This window comes from Daucus carota, chromosome 7 (assembly GCF_001625215.2).
Source record: "Daucus carota subsp. sativus chromosome 7, DH1 v3.0, whole genome shotgun sequence".
Classification (NCBI taxonomy): Eukaryota; Viridiplantae; Streptophyta; class Magnoliopsida; order Apiales; family Apiaceae; genus Daucus; species Daucus carota.
The window spans coordinates 25880261-25893776 of record NC_030387.2 but is presented as its reverse complement, the minus strand read 5'-3'; the positions used below and the strand labels follow the sequence as shown (position 1 = coordinate 25893776).

General features: G+C 35.6%; 2 protein-coding genes across 2 annotated transcripts; one reads left to right on the top strand and one right to left on the bottom strand.

Annotated features, from left to right (window-relative positions):
* Positions 1-98: 98 nt before the first annotated feature.
* LOC108193939 (plastidal glycolate/glycerate translocator 1, chloroplastic-like) lies at positions 99-5556 on the top strand. The gene is made up of 8 exons (XM_017360797.2): positions 99-257; positions 363-678; positions 1063-1324; positions 1451-1566; positions 2062-2171; positions 3426-3603; positions 3987-4116; positions 5048-5556. The coding sequence occupies exons 1-8, from the start codon at positions 207-209 to the stop codon at positions 5196-5198; spliced, it is 1314 nt and encodes a 437-aa protein (XP_017216286.1). The 5' UTR covers positions 99-206; the 3' UTR covers positions 5199-5556.
* A 1064-nt stretch (positions 5557-6620) lies between these two features.
* Positions 6621-11056, bottom strand: LOC108196618 (polyadenylate-binding protein RBP45). The gene is made up of 7 exons (XM_017363978.2): positions 10641-11056; positions 9698-10172; positions 8006-8055; positions 7797-7927; positions 7609-7705; positions 7341-7525; positions 6621-6919 (listed from the first exon to the last, which is right to left on the bottom strand). Exons 1-6 carry the CDS (start codon positions 10959-10961, stop codon positions 7352-7354), a joined length of 1248 nt encoding a protein of 415 aa, XP_017219467.1. The 5' UTR covers positions 10962-11056; the 3' UTR covers positions 6621-6919; positions 7341-7351.
* Between the last annotated feature and the right edge of the window lie 2460 nt (positions 11057-13516).

Genomic DNA, 13516 nt, shown 5'->3' with positions numbered 1-13516 from the left:
ACACACGATATTTTTATTTTAAGGAGAATTTTGCTTTAATCGACAAGAATGTTTATGTTCGTTAAATGATTCATCGACAGGGAGAGGACTCTTTAAGAATACAAGATATTTTTGTCCTGTCACCACAAATTTCTTCATGACCCATTACAAATTCTGTACCTTAAACAAAGTTATAGCAAGTGGGTCATCTCTAATAACTAAACTCCATGGACTCAGACATGGATACCACTGTCACCTCCAACACCCTCAAAAACACTGTATGTAACTATGTATGGATTATTTTTATTTTTCATGCCTTGAATTGCTTAATTTATTCATTTCTTGAAATAGTTTTTGTTTTCCTTCGCATATATATATACTAGGTGTTGGAGACATTGCATTTGGTAGCTTCACTTGGGATTATAATTGCAGTGGATAAAATCTTGGAACGGGTTTTTGTTGTTCTGGGGATTAAGTTTCCTAGTGCACTGTTTGGGATGTTTTGCATATTCTCTATTTTAGTGTTTCTTGATTTGACGTTCCCTGAAGCAGCAACTAATTTGATGGACTTTTTTGAGCCTGCCCTTTTATTTATTCAGAGATGGCTTCCATTGTTCTATGTTCCTGCCTTGGTGGTCTTGCCTATTTCTATTCAAGATATTCCTGCGGCTTCCGGGATCAAAATCTGCTTTATTATAGGTATCGATGTATGGCATGTGGTGTAGTATTGTTCTTGTTCATCTTTATTGTGAAGCATTTACCTTGCAGTGAAAGAAAATTTAAATCTTTATAGATTTAAGATGGATAGTTGAAGGATTGTACTTTAGTGAGGCTTCTTATTCAGGAGATTTGGATTGTTGTTAAGTTGATCTAAATGAAGCAGAGAAAAGAGGAGACTTTACGGTATAACTGATCTAAGCAAATTCCAAATCTTGGTTAAGAATGGAATAATTAAAGGTTTATACATAAATATGTAATTTGATTTATTTATTTGTTTCAGTGCCCACATTGTGGTTATTAGTTATGATTTGTCAAGCCACTTCTTGATGAGATGATGCACTGATTCTTAACTGTTTTCTGCAGTTGGAGGTTGGCTAGCTACGCTCATTGTTGCAGGTTATACAGCTATAGCTGTACGGAAAATGGTTAAAACAGAACTGATACCTGCTGAGCCAATGTCGAGACCTTCTTCGTTTTCTCAAACAGAGGTCAGGGTCTGGACTGGCTTCTTCATTGTATCATTTGTAGCAGCACTTATACACCCGACATTACTTGGCACACATGCCATTACATACCTTCCATTTCTACTGGCAGCTACAGTTCTGGGCTACATGGTTGGTTGTAGGTACAATTAGTTTGACCCTGGTCAAGACTATACTATTTACAATTTCTTACATAAATTTTCAGACTAAATTGTTGCAAGTTTAGCTAATTATTTAAATGGTAAATTGGTTGGATGATCTTTCATCAGACTGCCATCATGTGCGATGAAAGTTATCCATCCAATCATTTCTTGTGTACTATTTGCAGAAATTGCAGCACTTGCTTTTGGGTTCCTTTCTCGAGCAGGGTTCTATAATGTTCTAGGTAAATCCTAAACATATCTTTCCAAATCTTCTATGTATATATTGATATCGGCATCGATCGACAAAGGTCAGTAATTATATAATTTGATGGCATTGAGCTTTTAACTCATTGAAATCTCAGGAAGATTCATCTGACAAGGTAACTGTGAAAATATATTTCAGTTAACTCCGCCATGAAACTGATCCAAGTTGCACTAGAGGACAGGCAAGTTATGATTATGTAATGTAACATTAAATACATACCATGGAATCAAATAGGCAAATAGCTGGCATTAAAAAACTGAACCAAACCTTCCAGCTTAAATTTCCCTTCATTTTTCTTGCTTCATGCGTTTTGTGCTTAAGTTGCTTCAATAACCAAGTTCGTACACTTTTTGAAGGTTACTTGTATAGGCACTCTGGTTTTCCTTTTCTTCTTTTGCGAATTTTTCGACTATTTATGTGATCATATTTTTGCATGTGATCTTGATATCTTAATGCCTACTACAATATACAGGAGATTACCTTACAAAAGTCCCATCAAACCCTGGAGCCGGTGACATTTTAATGGGACTTTTGAACTCCGTTATTCTCTCATTTGCCTTCTCAATGTATAAACAGAAGAAGGTACATGATATTTCTTATTAATGTATTAACAGAAAGAGGACATGGTTACTAGTGTACATATTTTTCTCTATATCATTTATGTTTAACGTCACAAACATGGTGAAAGCAGGCATGTAGAACTGTCATAACCTGTTAGCAATTCAAGGAGCGTCTTGTAATTACGTATTATATGGCTCTTCAGGGTGTTCATTTTGACTTGCTGATTTTGTAATGTATTAAAAAAAAAAAATTGGTTGATGTATCTTGTAATAATGTATTATATGGTTCTTTAGGGTGCTTATTTTGGTTTGATGATTTTTGTGATGTAATGAAAAATATGACACATGAGACTATGCGGTTTGCGGTAGTCACTTGCCTTGATCTCTGATATCTTTTCGTGATTTGAAGAAGTGTGCTGAGGAGTCAGAGTCTGAACAACTAAAATTCACTTATAAAGGGGGATTTATTTGCAAGTATATTGTTTGTCATGTTCAGCGTTGAACAACAAAATAATGCTACAAAATTAATATAGACAATTAAGGATAAGTCCCAAAACCTTCAAAGGCTAGGGTTAGGTTGACGGATGCTACTTTACTTGGTAGGGCAGAGGTGTACCTGTAAAGAAATGTTCATGTAGGGTGTGATCGCCTCGGAACTCTTTGACAAGAGAGCAAGTACTCTTGTCAAAGTATTACAGAGATGATTTATAGAGAAGTAGACCATATTCTATCAAGTGAGAAGTAGAGTGTTCATCTTCAAATTTGAAGGGAGGGGTATTCTGACCCTTACGCAGAGAGTTGACTATTACCTCTGAAAATACAGCTGTACGTGTCTTAACAGAAAGCTACTGCTGTCAGCTTTTTTTTTCTTCTGCCAGTGGGCAATAGGACAATCAGGTATCGAGTGTCCAGCATAGGTAGTCAAGGTAAAATAAAGAGCCATGGTAACTCAGTTGACAGGTTTTGATGCGGGCCTCGCCTTTTCTCACGGTTTAATTGTTGGCTTGTCAGGTATTTTATCTTGTTAAGTAGGATGGCTGATGGGTTTAGCCTTGAGTATCAAATTCATTAAAATTCGGTACTGTGTAGTATCTACTGCAAGTATTTTGTTCTTTATGTTCACTGTAAAGCAACGAACACAATTAGTGAACCTATCAATGCCCATCATTTTTATTGCATTTTTTGCATTACACATATTTTTTTTCACTTGAACCAGAGGGAGTATGCTTAGTGACAATGTTCATTATTGTAAGTTTGGTTATATATATATTTTCAGCTTGTGAGGAGACACGCAAGCGAGATTTTCACAGCAGTAATCATCTCAGCCTTATTTTCATTGTATTCCACTGCACTTGTGGGACGGCTTGTTGGGCTAGAACAATATTTAACTGTATCTAGTCTACCTAGATGTATCACTGTGGCATTGGCACTCAGCATCGCCTCACTTTTTGAAGGTATTCTTCTTGTATTGCAGAATTTGTAATTACTATCCTGTTATACAGTAATTAATTCTTACATATTGAAATGAACCGAATTTGCGGTAGTAGATTGTTTTCTCCTTTACATAACTAGGAAAGTAGAACTACTACTATTTAAGGACTTAAACACCTTATATACAGAGTTGATTTTTCCTTTTTTCCTATCTCTAAATGCCTCATATTATCTATTGGTATTTCACAACTTCAAACTCATGTTCTAAACTGTGAATGGTATTATTTTCTTACATTTACCTAATATCCACACAAAAATTTCACTTATAATGGATTAGTGTTTAAAATCATATTAGCATATTTTCTTTGTAGTAACTTGCTATTTGCTCGTCCCAAAATTGTTGTAGTTGCCGATTCATCCATCACAGCTGCAGTTGTTGTACTAACGGGTTTAGTTGGAGCAAATTTTGTGAAAGCGGTACTCGATAAACTACGGTTTCGGGATCCCATTGCTCGTGGAGTTGCAACTGCATCCAGGTATGCTATAAGTATCTGAGTATATGTAGTTTAAATACTGTATGTGATGCTTCTACATAAGTATTGAATTTTGAAATGGTGTTCGTCCAATCTATTAATAAGAATTAATGCAGCTGAAAGAAGATTGCTCTTTTTAAAACATCTTTAGCTGGCTCATGGCTCAAGCAATCTTTTAGTCTAAAAGAGATGAACACACAGATGAGAAAACCTCATACTGCCTTTGCATGCAAGAATTATATCGGCACAACACCTTTTTAAAACACATGATCTTTAAGCATCCGATTAGTTCTACTCAGTTTGGTTTTTTCTAATTGTTTAGATTTATCTCGGCAAGGTCCATCTAACTAAGGAGAAGTCAGCACAATTTCTCTCTAGAGCCTAAAGCTAACACCTCTTAATATACAAGTAAACTATTAGTCTTCTCTTTTGTTGTGAGTGCAAATATTGAACTGACTCAACTACCAGGAACTGAACTTGCATAGTTGCTAATTATGGGTCAAAACACTAACATAACACAGTAAAGTACCTATTTCAGTTGTAGCGAGCTACTCAATAAGCGTACATACTAGTATGCTATTGGTATGTCCATTACTAATATTGTCCAGTACAAGTGAGAATTAATGATTGAAGAACATGCGAAAAGAAAAATCTCACTCTGGCCAGATAAGAGCCAGCATTGCACTTTATAGTTGATCCAGGCAAACCATCAAACTATGCTCAAAACTAAGACTATTGCTTTGTCGTTACCTGATGCTCGTCACTTCATTATTGCATTGTGCATGTCCGATGGTAGTTTACTCATACTTGCATTATAGTTATTTGTTTCTGGTATTTCTGTACACTTGCTCAGAGCTTCTTGCATAGATTATATTGGTTTTAGTCCATATATAACACTTAACACTACGCAATACAATTATATATCGTGTTGTAGTTGTCATGGATTCGGGACAGCAGCACTGTCAGCAAATGAACCAGAGGCTCTACCTTTTTGTGCTATTGCATATGCTCTCACCGGCATATCCGCGTCTCTCTTCTGTTCAGTACCAGCATTCAGACAAAGTCTATTGGTCGTAGTTGGCTGAAAGGATCACCACTGATAACACGATCTCACACAATTCAGGCAATGAGAAAATTTATGAGATGTGAATCCTATAGCCCTCTCAGAAAGTTGCGGAAAAGCATACACGATGCTAGTTGTAAGAATGGTATCATCTACATAGTTGTAAAGTTATATTAAAATTTACTTATTTAGTATCAAGATAGAGTGTGTAGCTTGCAGCGAATGCGATCCACGCTTACAAGTACCTGCGAGCTTCAAATGGTACTTAAAATGTACAAATGAAGCATTTCTACTTGAGAAATTTTCTCTGTTTGTATAGCAACTGAAGCTTTCTTCGCCAACCTACATGAAGATATACCGAAGGACAGATACTTCTGCGATATGATTCCTTCATACCAGGGATGGTTGCACCATTCAATTTCAGTCGCACTTTCTTAAATTTCTTTCCATTGCATAAAGCCATTGTCAATAGTATAAATATTGCTACATCAGATGGGCTGTTTGTCATGTCTATGTACAAAATGGACATTCAGGCAATTGTATTGCAATAGATTACATATAAGAAAAATCAAAACCAAAATCATATCATTACATTACAGAAATAACTGAATGAGTAGAGTGAGTGAGTAACAATACAAGTTCCAGAGCAGAGTGTTGAAATGCTAAGATTAAATCAGAAGTACCACAACCATCAACTTTCAACACATCTTGTAATTTTTCAGCTCCCCTGCAATTTGAAACAGCCTATAACACTACATATTTAATTACTTTAGCGAACGCATATTTTCAACCAATATTCGACCAGTCCAACCTTTTTGACGCCTACAACTTCAAAGAAAATCTCAGACCAGTGTTTTTTCTTTTAATAATCAAGCCGTTCTTCTGTTTATCCCCAACGATCATCACGATTGAAGACAGCGGTGAGAAATACATAACAAAACAAGTAAACTAAGGAATTTCTTTCCTCTCTTCTTTCCTTTGCATACAATTCTTAATAATTACGATAAGATGGTGAATAACGTAAATCATTTGATAAAGCATGCAGTTAGTTTAAAGTATGACATTTGCAACTTGTTACCAATATTGAGAACTACATACAAATTTCACAATTTTGGTACAGGGGGTTACAAAATGGCAAGATTGCAAAATAGACAAGCATCACAGAGAGATCGGCAATGGACAAAATGACTGAATAAAACAATAATTTTAAAAATTTGCAAATCAAAGTCAATCATAATCAGGAAACTGGTTAAATTAAATCACTAAGCCAGAATATTAAAATCTCCTCAAAATTGCAGTCCACTTAAAGCTCAAGTAACTTCTCTCTTTTTCTTTGCCGATTACAATTGCCAGACCAGCAATTCTTAATCTTTTATCAGAGGCGCATTAGCAGAAAATTACTTCAAACCATGTAAAAAGTGGATGATGAAGAGCAACCTACTCATACCCATCAAAAGCATAATATCAACTTAAAACAATTACCCAACTTAACACAAGTACCACTGTAATGGTTCTCAGAGACTAAAATTTGGGACTGGGAACAGCATTTTCAAAACAGATAATTTAAGCAATATTGAACATTAACATTAACATAGGTGATAGACTACAGAACTGAACATGAAACCCTGATCTTAGGCAATAAATAAAACTTGTAGATGCACTTCCTCGGGAAAATCTGCAAATCAAGTCGATCAATTCCCATGCTAGCTAGCTTCTTGTAAATGTCATTGACCCAGCAAATCACTACACAGAAAAGAAGTAAAGACCTTGAGAATATTAATGTACTCTCTACTTAATTCAGAACAAGGGGCAACTAAAAAATTTGCTCTAATGTTGTTAGCAAGACAACGTAGAATTCTAGCAAAGGACTCCATGAATTCATTGATTAATAATTTTTGAGTTACAAATAGTCAGATATCTTAACATTTTGTAAAACAGGAAATATATTTATAAAAAAAGAGAGTGAAAGGATGGGCTCATTAACAAAACCAGTTCTACATTTTCTACAAAGAAAAGTTTTGACAATAGGTAATATGAGTTAATTAAATCAGCATCTCTTTAAAACTATATTTGTTCTAGCCTATAAATCTGACTCCATAGTCAAAAGGTAATGGTAATAACACATCAGCGCAGTAAGAAAAGAAATGAGAAGTGAAAATTCCACCTGCGTCTCTACTACTGTTGCTGCTGCTGCTGCTGATTCTGAGGGTAATTTCCATAACCTGGGTAACCTCCATAGGAAATATTGGGACCCTGGGAAGGTGGTGCATATCCATAAGTCTCGTATCCCTGTCCATATCCGTAATACCCAGCACCACCACCATTCCACTGGTTCGGATCTACCTGAGTCTAAACAGGCACACAGTACAGATATGCGTCAGCTACCAAGATATGAGCACAATTGATCACAATAAAGTTTCAGATATAGTAACCTGTTTGTTTGAAGGAGTACGTCCCCAAGAAAGTCTAATATTTTGTCCACCCAACTGACTCCCATTCAAACCATTCAAAGCCTCCTCAGCACGAGCTCTGTGATTTCATAAACAAAAGAAAATATAATTTTATCATGCCGGTAATGCCAACTGGATACTGATAAATAAGTTCTGCAACTGCAATGTACCTTTCAGCAAATTGAACAAACCCGCATCGCTTTCCAACAGGAATTTTCACATGTTCCAATTGCCCATATGCGCCAAACACTTGCCTCAAATATTCTTCAGACACACTAGGATCCAAACCACCAACAAAAATCTGCGGCAAAAGTTATTGTCTCGTAAACACATGTTTGCAATATAAAATAGAGATCATATTCAAGGCACATATACTAACTGTAGTATTATTTGGATCATCCTCACTTTGAGCTCCTTGAGTATATGCGGCTGCAAATAACGAAGGACAAAATGAGGTGAAACGGAATATATAGAAAGGTGATTTTGATTCATGAAAGTACCAAATATCTATCCATGTAGTCAACCAGATCTAGAAATTCTAATCCTGATCATGAATATTGCAAAAACATTAATCATCGAAAGAGCACATAAACTTAAAAAAAATTGTGGCACAAATTAGTATAATTATTAGTTTATTACAATGATAGTGTACAAGCATCATTTTATTCCAAAAAAATCATAAAAATCTTTTAGAAATTAAGGTATATTGTGATTCTTAAGCTTCTGGATTTGTTATTACTGAAAAACGAAAGTAATTTACTAATGCCTTAATGGAAACTTTTATGTGACTTTAGACCCTTCATATTCCAGACACTAATGTTCCCTTGTCTCCAGATAGTCTTTTATCTGACTACCAACATTAAAAACTGAAGGAAGAGTAGATTTCTGGTCAAAGTGATCTTATCAAATATTAAATGGAAACTCGGATATTAGTCACTCTTACATAAACCTCTATGCTCTTGTCCTGACAAAAAAAAAACCCTCTGTACCCTTGTCTTCTCCACTAGAGTTCGTTTCTAAGACAGGTCATAATATCAAACTCCTCTTGGCTATTTTCTAAAGAACCAGCACAAAATACATAATCACTCCTATACCAATTCTAGACAACAGGCCCTACCATATTCAAATGCTTAGATTATCATAAAAAATTGACCAATATTTACTCTTAAAAAGGTGCAAACAAAAAAGATTTTTTAATACTAAATAATAAAAACCATACACTTTATGATTTGAACCACCACAAAAAGGGTACTTAAAACAAATGAGCCAGGTATGATGACAAGCATATTGAAACAATGCACGCCAAATGCAATTTCACAAAGATGCCTTTACACACCAGAAAAGTGATAAAAAAATACATTCACAAATTGATGTATGTACATACACGAGATACATATATTAGAGAGAAGCACACCAAAAGACAAAATTGACTAGGATTATCAAAGAAAACAGGGAAGTTTCAAAAGGTAAAGCAGGCTATTCTGACTAGAAGAATAATAGACTTTAATAAGTGCCAGAATACAGATCAAAAACTGCTTAGATTATAAATGGATCTGGAAAGATTATAGATTGGTAGAATACTATATGCCCCAAGAGGCCAAATAATGGAAAGACGAATTAATGACATCAATTGCACACTGACCTAGGCCAGGGCCACACACTAAGGGGATAAGCATTTCAGCTGAGATCAGAGCCAGGCCCCTATAGCATGGAGCCTCTTGAAGCCTGCTTTGAGACAATACAAGTCTATAAGGTTTCCAATAGTTTATAAAGAAATATAACCCAATGATCTTAAAGTAGAGGAAAATAGTCACCAAGCTTCCAGATTCAGGAACATTACTGGTGAAAATGAGCTTAACACGGACAAAAATATACTAAAATAATTGAACTTCAAAAGCAATTATCCATCTAACAAACAGAATCTAAATGAAAGATCTGGAAGAAAAAACAAGCAAACAACATGGATAAGGATCTGAAAGCAAGAAACAGTGTCCTAAACAACCCTAAAGTAAACAAATATTGTAACATACTTCTTAAACGGGTATACTGGTATACAGTCATTAAGTGATACCTTTTGTGGGTTGCTGAATTCCTGTACTCTTCTTGTTAGCAGCCGGACCAATACGCATGGGCCTACTTGAACACATACTTCCATTCATCTCAGTCATAGCTCGCAGCTGTTCACTCTCATCTCCAAACTTCACAAACCCATAACCCTTAGAGCGGGATGTGTCCTTATCAATTACAACCTTAGCTCCTCTAACTGAAGGATAGTACGCCCTAAAAGTCTCTTGAAGAGTGTAGTCAGAAACATCCGGAGCCAGATCCCCAACAAATATTGTATACTCAATCATGTCATCAGGGCGCTTTTCTCCCACCCCAAAAGACGCCCAATTCAGCCTAAAATTTTGCTGAACATTTGGCATCGGTGTTCCATTAAACGTCTGCAAATTTCTCTCAGCAGCAGCACGACTCACAAATTCAATGAAGCCATAGCCTTCCGGCTGACCATTTGACTTGTTACGAATAACTTTTGCAGACACAACCTGCAAATAAAGATAATTTCAGTGCATAAAAAAACCTCACAAGCACAAGAGAAAATCCCCTAAAAACAAGTAACAAAAAGTCACAAGGTTTGCATGGCCACATACAAAATACTACTAATATTTTAACACATAAGTAGACATCATAACGCACCACAACAATTCAAAATCCAGACATGAAATTAAGTATAATCGACAGGAATTAAGACCCCTCGACCAAAAACATACTTCTCAATTATAGAACCGAACCAATTAGACAGCCTCGACCTCTCCAGGATTTATATACATATCCGAATCACATTAACATTACATACAAGACTTCATAGTTCATACTACGCAAACTTTAAACACACATACCGCAATCACATTCACAAGCATAAAAACCCTAATTCTCATGTTCTCTCTCTCAACAAATAAAAATCACGACTTTACACATAAAATCAAAGCAAACAACACAAAATCACTCAATACCTCTCCAGATTGACTAAAGCAGCTCAACAGATAATTCTCGTCCATAAAATACTGCAGATCTCCGATCCACAGCGTCCGAATCTCATCTCCCGCCGCTTGCGCTTGCTGCGGTGGCGCAACAGCAGCTTGTTGCGGGTAATACACCGGCTGCTGCGGCGGCGGCGCGTACTGCTGCTGAGGCGGCGCGTACTGCTGCGGCGGCGGCGCGTACTGCTGCGGCGGCTGCTGGGGAGGTTGCTGGTACTGAGACTGTTGGTGATACCATTGCTGTTGTTGTTGGTATTGTGTGGGGTTGATCGGAGCTGCTTGTGCTGGTTGCATTGTGAAATTGACACAAACCCTAGATGATAGACACAAATAAAACTAAGGGGATGTGGAAAGTCTGGCTTTGCTTTGTGTGTGTATATATATCACCAGTCTCATGTTGGGCCAGGACTCGTGGATAATCGGATATGTTGTTTTTTCCAAATTGTGGTTCCATGTGTTGAATTAATTTCATAAATCGTTTTTGATAATCTATTCTATTCTATAATATAAAAACTGTTGTGTTATTACAATTATAAATCCTCCGTATTTTTACGTATTTACAACCAAATGTCACTTGATTTTATTGACTTACACCCTTTTCAAATCACAACCCTTATTTCTCTTACCCACTTAAACACGTGTCAAAATCTCCAAAACATTTCTGATATATCAGCTTGCTTTATCAAAAACATTGCAAGTCAAAACTGGAGCAAAAACGTCCCCCTTCTTTCACTCTCGCGATTGTCTCCGAGGTACAAATCTTCGATGACCTTTATTTTGCTTGATTATGTTCGGTGTAAGTTTTTACCAACAGTTATGTTCTCTAATTGTAGGGATTATACACTATTATTCAGATTATCCATGTCGAGGCAGAATATTACAACTAATTGGCGACGTGGTTGTTATCCCGTGATAAACGCATCACGCATCTTCTCCTCTGCTTGAAACTAAGTATGCTCGGATTTTGTTTTGATGATTGCAGTTCTTTGTTTTAGTACTTGGAAGTGTGTAAATAGTGTAGTCCATCTGATTAAATTTAACTTCTCTCCAGGTTACTGATTCCTCACTCAAGTCCCATATTTTAATGTTTATTTTAGTATGTACTATATGTCAGTCTCTTTATTATCTGATTTTATGTATACTTTTTCCCATTTACATCTATTCTATAATATAAAAGCTGTTGTGTTATTCCCCTTATAAAGACTACCCAATCCTCCATATTTTTACGTATTTACAACTGAATGCCACTTAATTTTTTTACTTGTACCCTCTTCTAATCACAACCCTTATTTTTCATACCCACTTAAATACGTGTCAGAATCTCCGAAATATTTATGATAGATCAGCTCACTTTACCAAAAATATTGCAATTTAAAACTGGAGCAAAAACGTCCCCCTGCTTTCACTCTCGCGATTGTCTCCGAGGTACAAAACTTCTTCGATGACCTTTTTGCTTGATTATGTTCGGGGTAAGTTTTTACCAACAGTTTTGTTCCCTGATTGCAAGGGGTTATTCACTATTATTCAGACTATCCATGTCGAGGCAGAAAATTACAACTGATTAGCGACATGGTTGTTATCTCGTGATAAACGCATCACGTATCTTATCCTCTGCTTGAAACTGAGTATGCTCGGATTTTGTTTTAATGATTGCAGTTCTTTGTTTTAGTTCTTAGAAGAGTGTAGACAGTGTAGTCCATCTGATTAAATTTAACTTCTCTCCATGTTACTAATTCCTCACTCAAGTCCCATTTTTAAATGTTACTTTTTCCCCATTTACATGTTGTGTAACATGGTTTATATAGCTTTTGGTACAAGCCATGAGTTTGTTCTAAAATATTTCTATGTCTGAATTTTATTGTTTTCATTATATTATCAAGTTTATGTTGTCTCTTATATGACTTGATTCACTTTACAGTTTGGAAATATGGTGATGTTCTTAAAAAAACAGGTTTTTTGTGAGTGTCCAAATATGTTGTTTTATTCAGTTTTATAATAAAATAACAATGCATAAAGCCTAAGAACAAGTAAAAATCGCAGAGAAATGCTTTGGCTTCGGCACTTTGTTTCCAAAGGAAAATTTTAAAAACATTGAACGAGAGTTTGAGTCAATTGAGCCGGCGCAAGAAGAATGAACCGCACCACCCGCACCGCGATCATCTCTAATAATAATGTTGTTTATTTTATGCATCTTTAATAGATAATAAACTACTATTTTGTATAATTTTCATCATGGCGATTTTAGTTCTCCTCCTAGTAGTACTAATTATATATATAGTTGAAGTAATTTCTAGTTTTGACTATGACTTGTTGAATTTTCTTGATTTAGAAACATTTGCTAAAAGATATTCTTATGATGAACATTCATTGTGTACTTTAAATGCGATGATCCTAGCTTTAATAAAGTGGCTAGATTGGTATGATGCGCTAAAAATGAATTATATGTTGACCATTTTGATATTGATGATGTTAATCTTCCATACACACCTGCTAAAAAAAATTAATAACAAAATAATAGAATCACAAGTCTCGGGGATTATTCAAATTTTATATATTTGGTACGGAGGGTGATGGAGCGATTACCCTGGTGATATTGAGTACTTATATAATATAAAAATGAAGATTCTAATATCATTATTCTTGACAATTATGTAAGTGATGAGAAATTTGAAAGTTTTTTTTTTTTTTTTTAGATAAGCCAGTCCATAAATAAAGAAAGCCACTAGGCAGGATACATCAAAAGGGGAGAACTGAGCCCTATTACTACTGAGGCCAACATTCAAGAGAGGGACTCCTTATATGGAGTTACATAGTGCGCCACTATAAATCATCAATTTTATTATAAATTC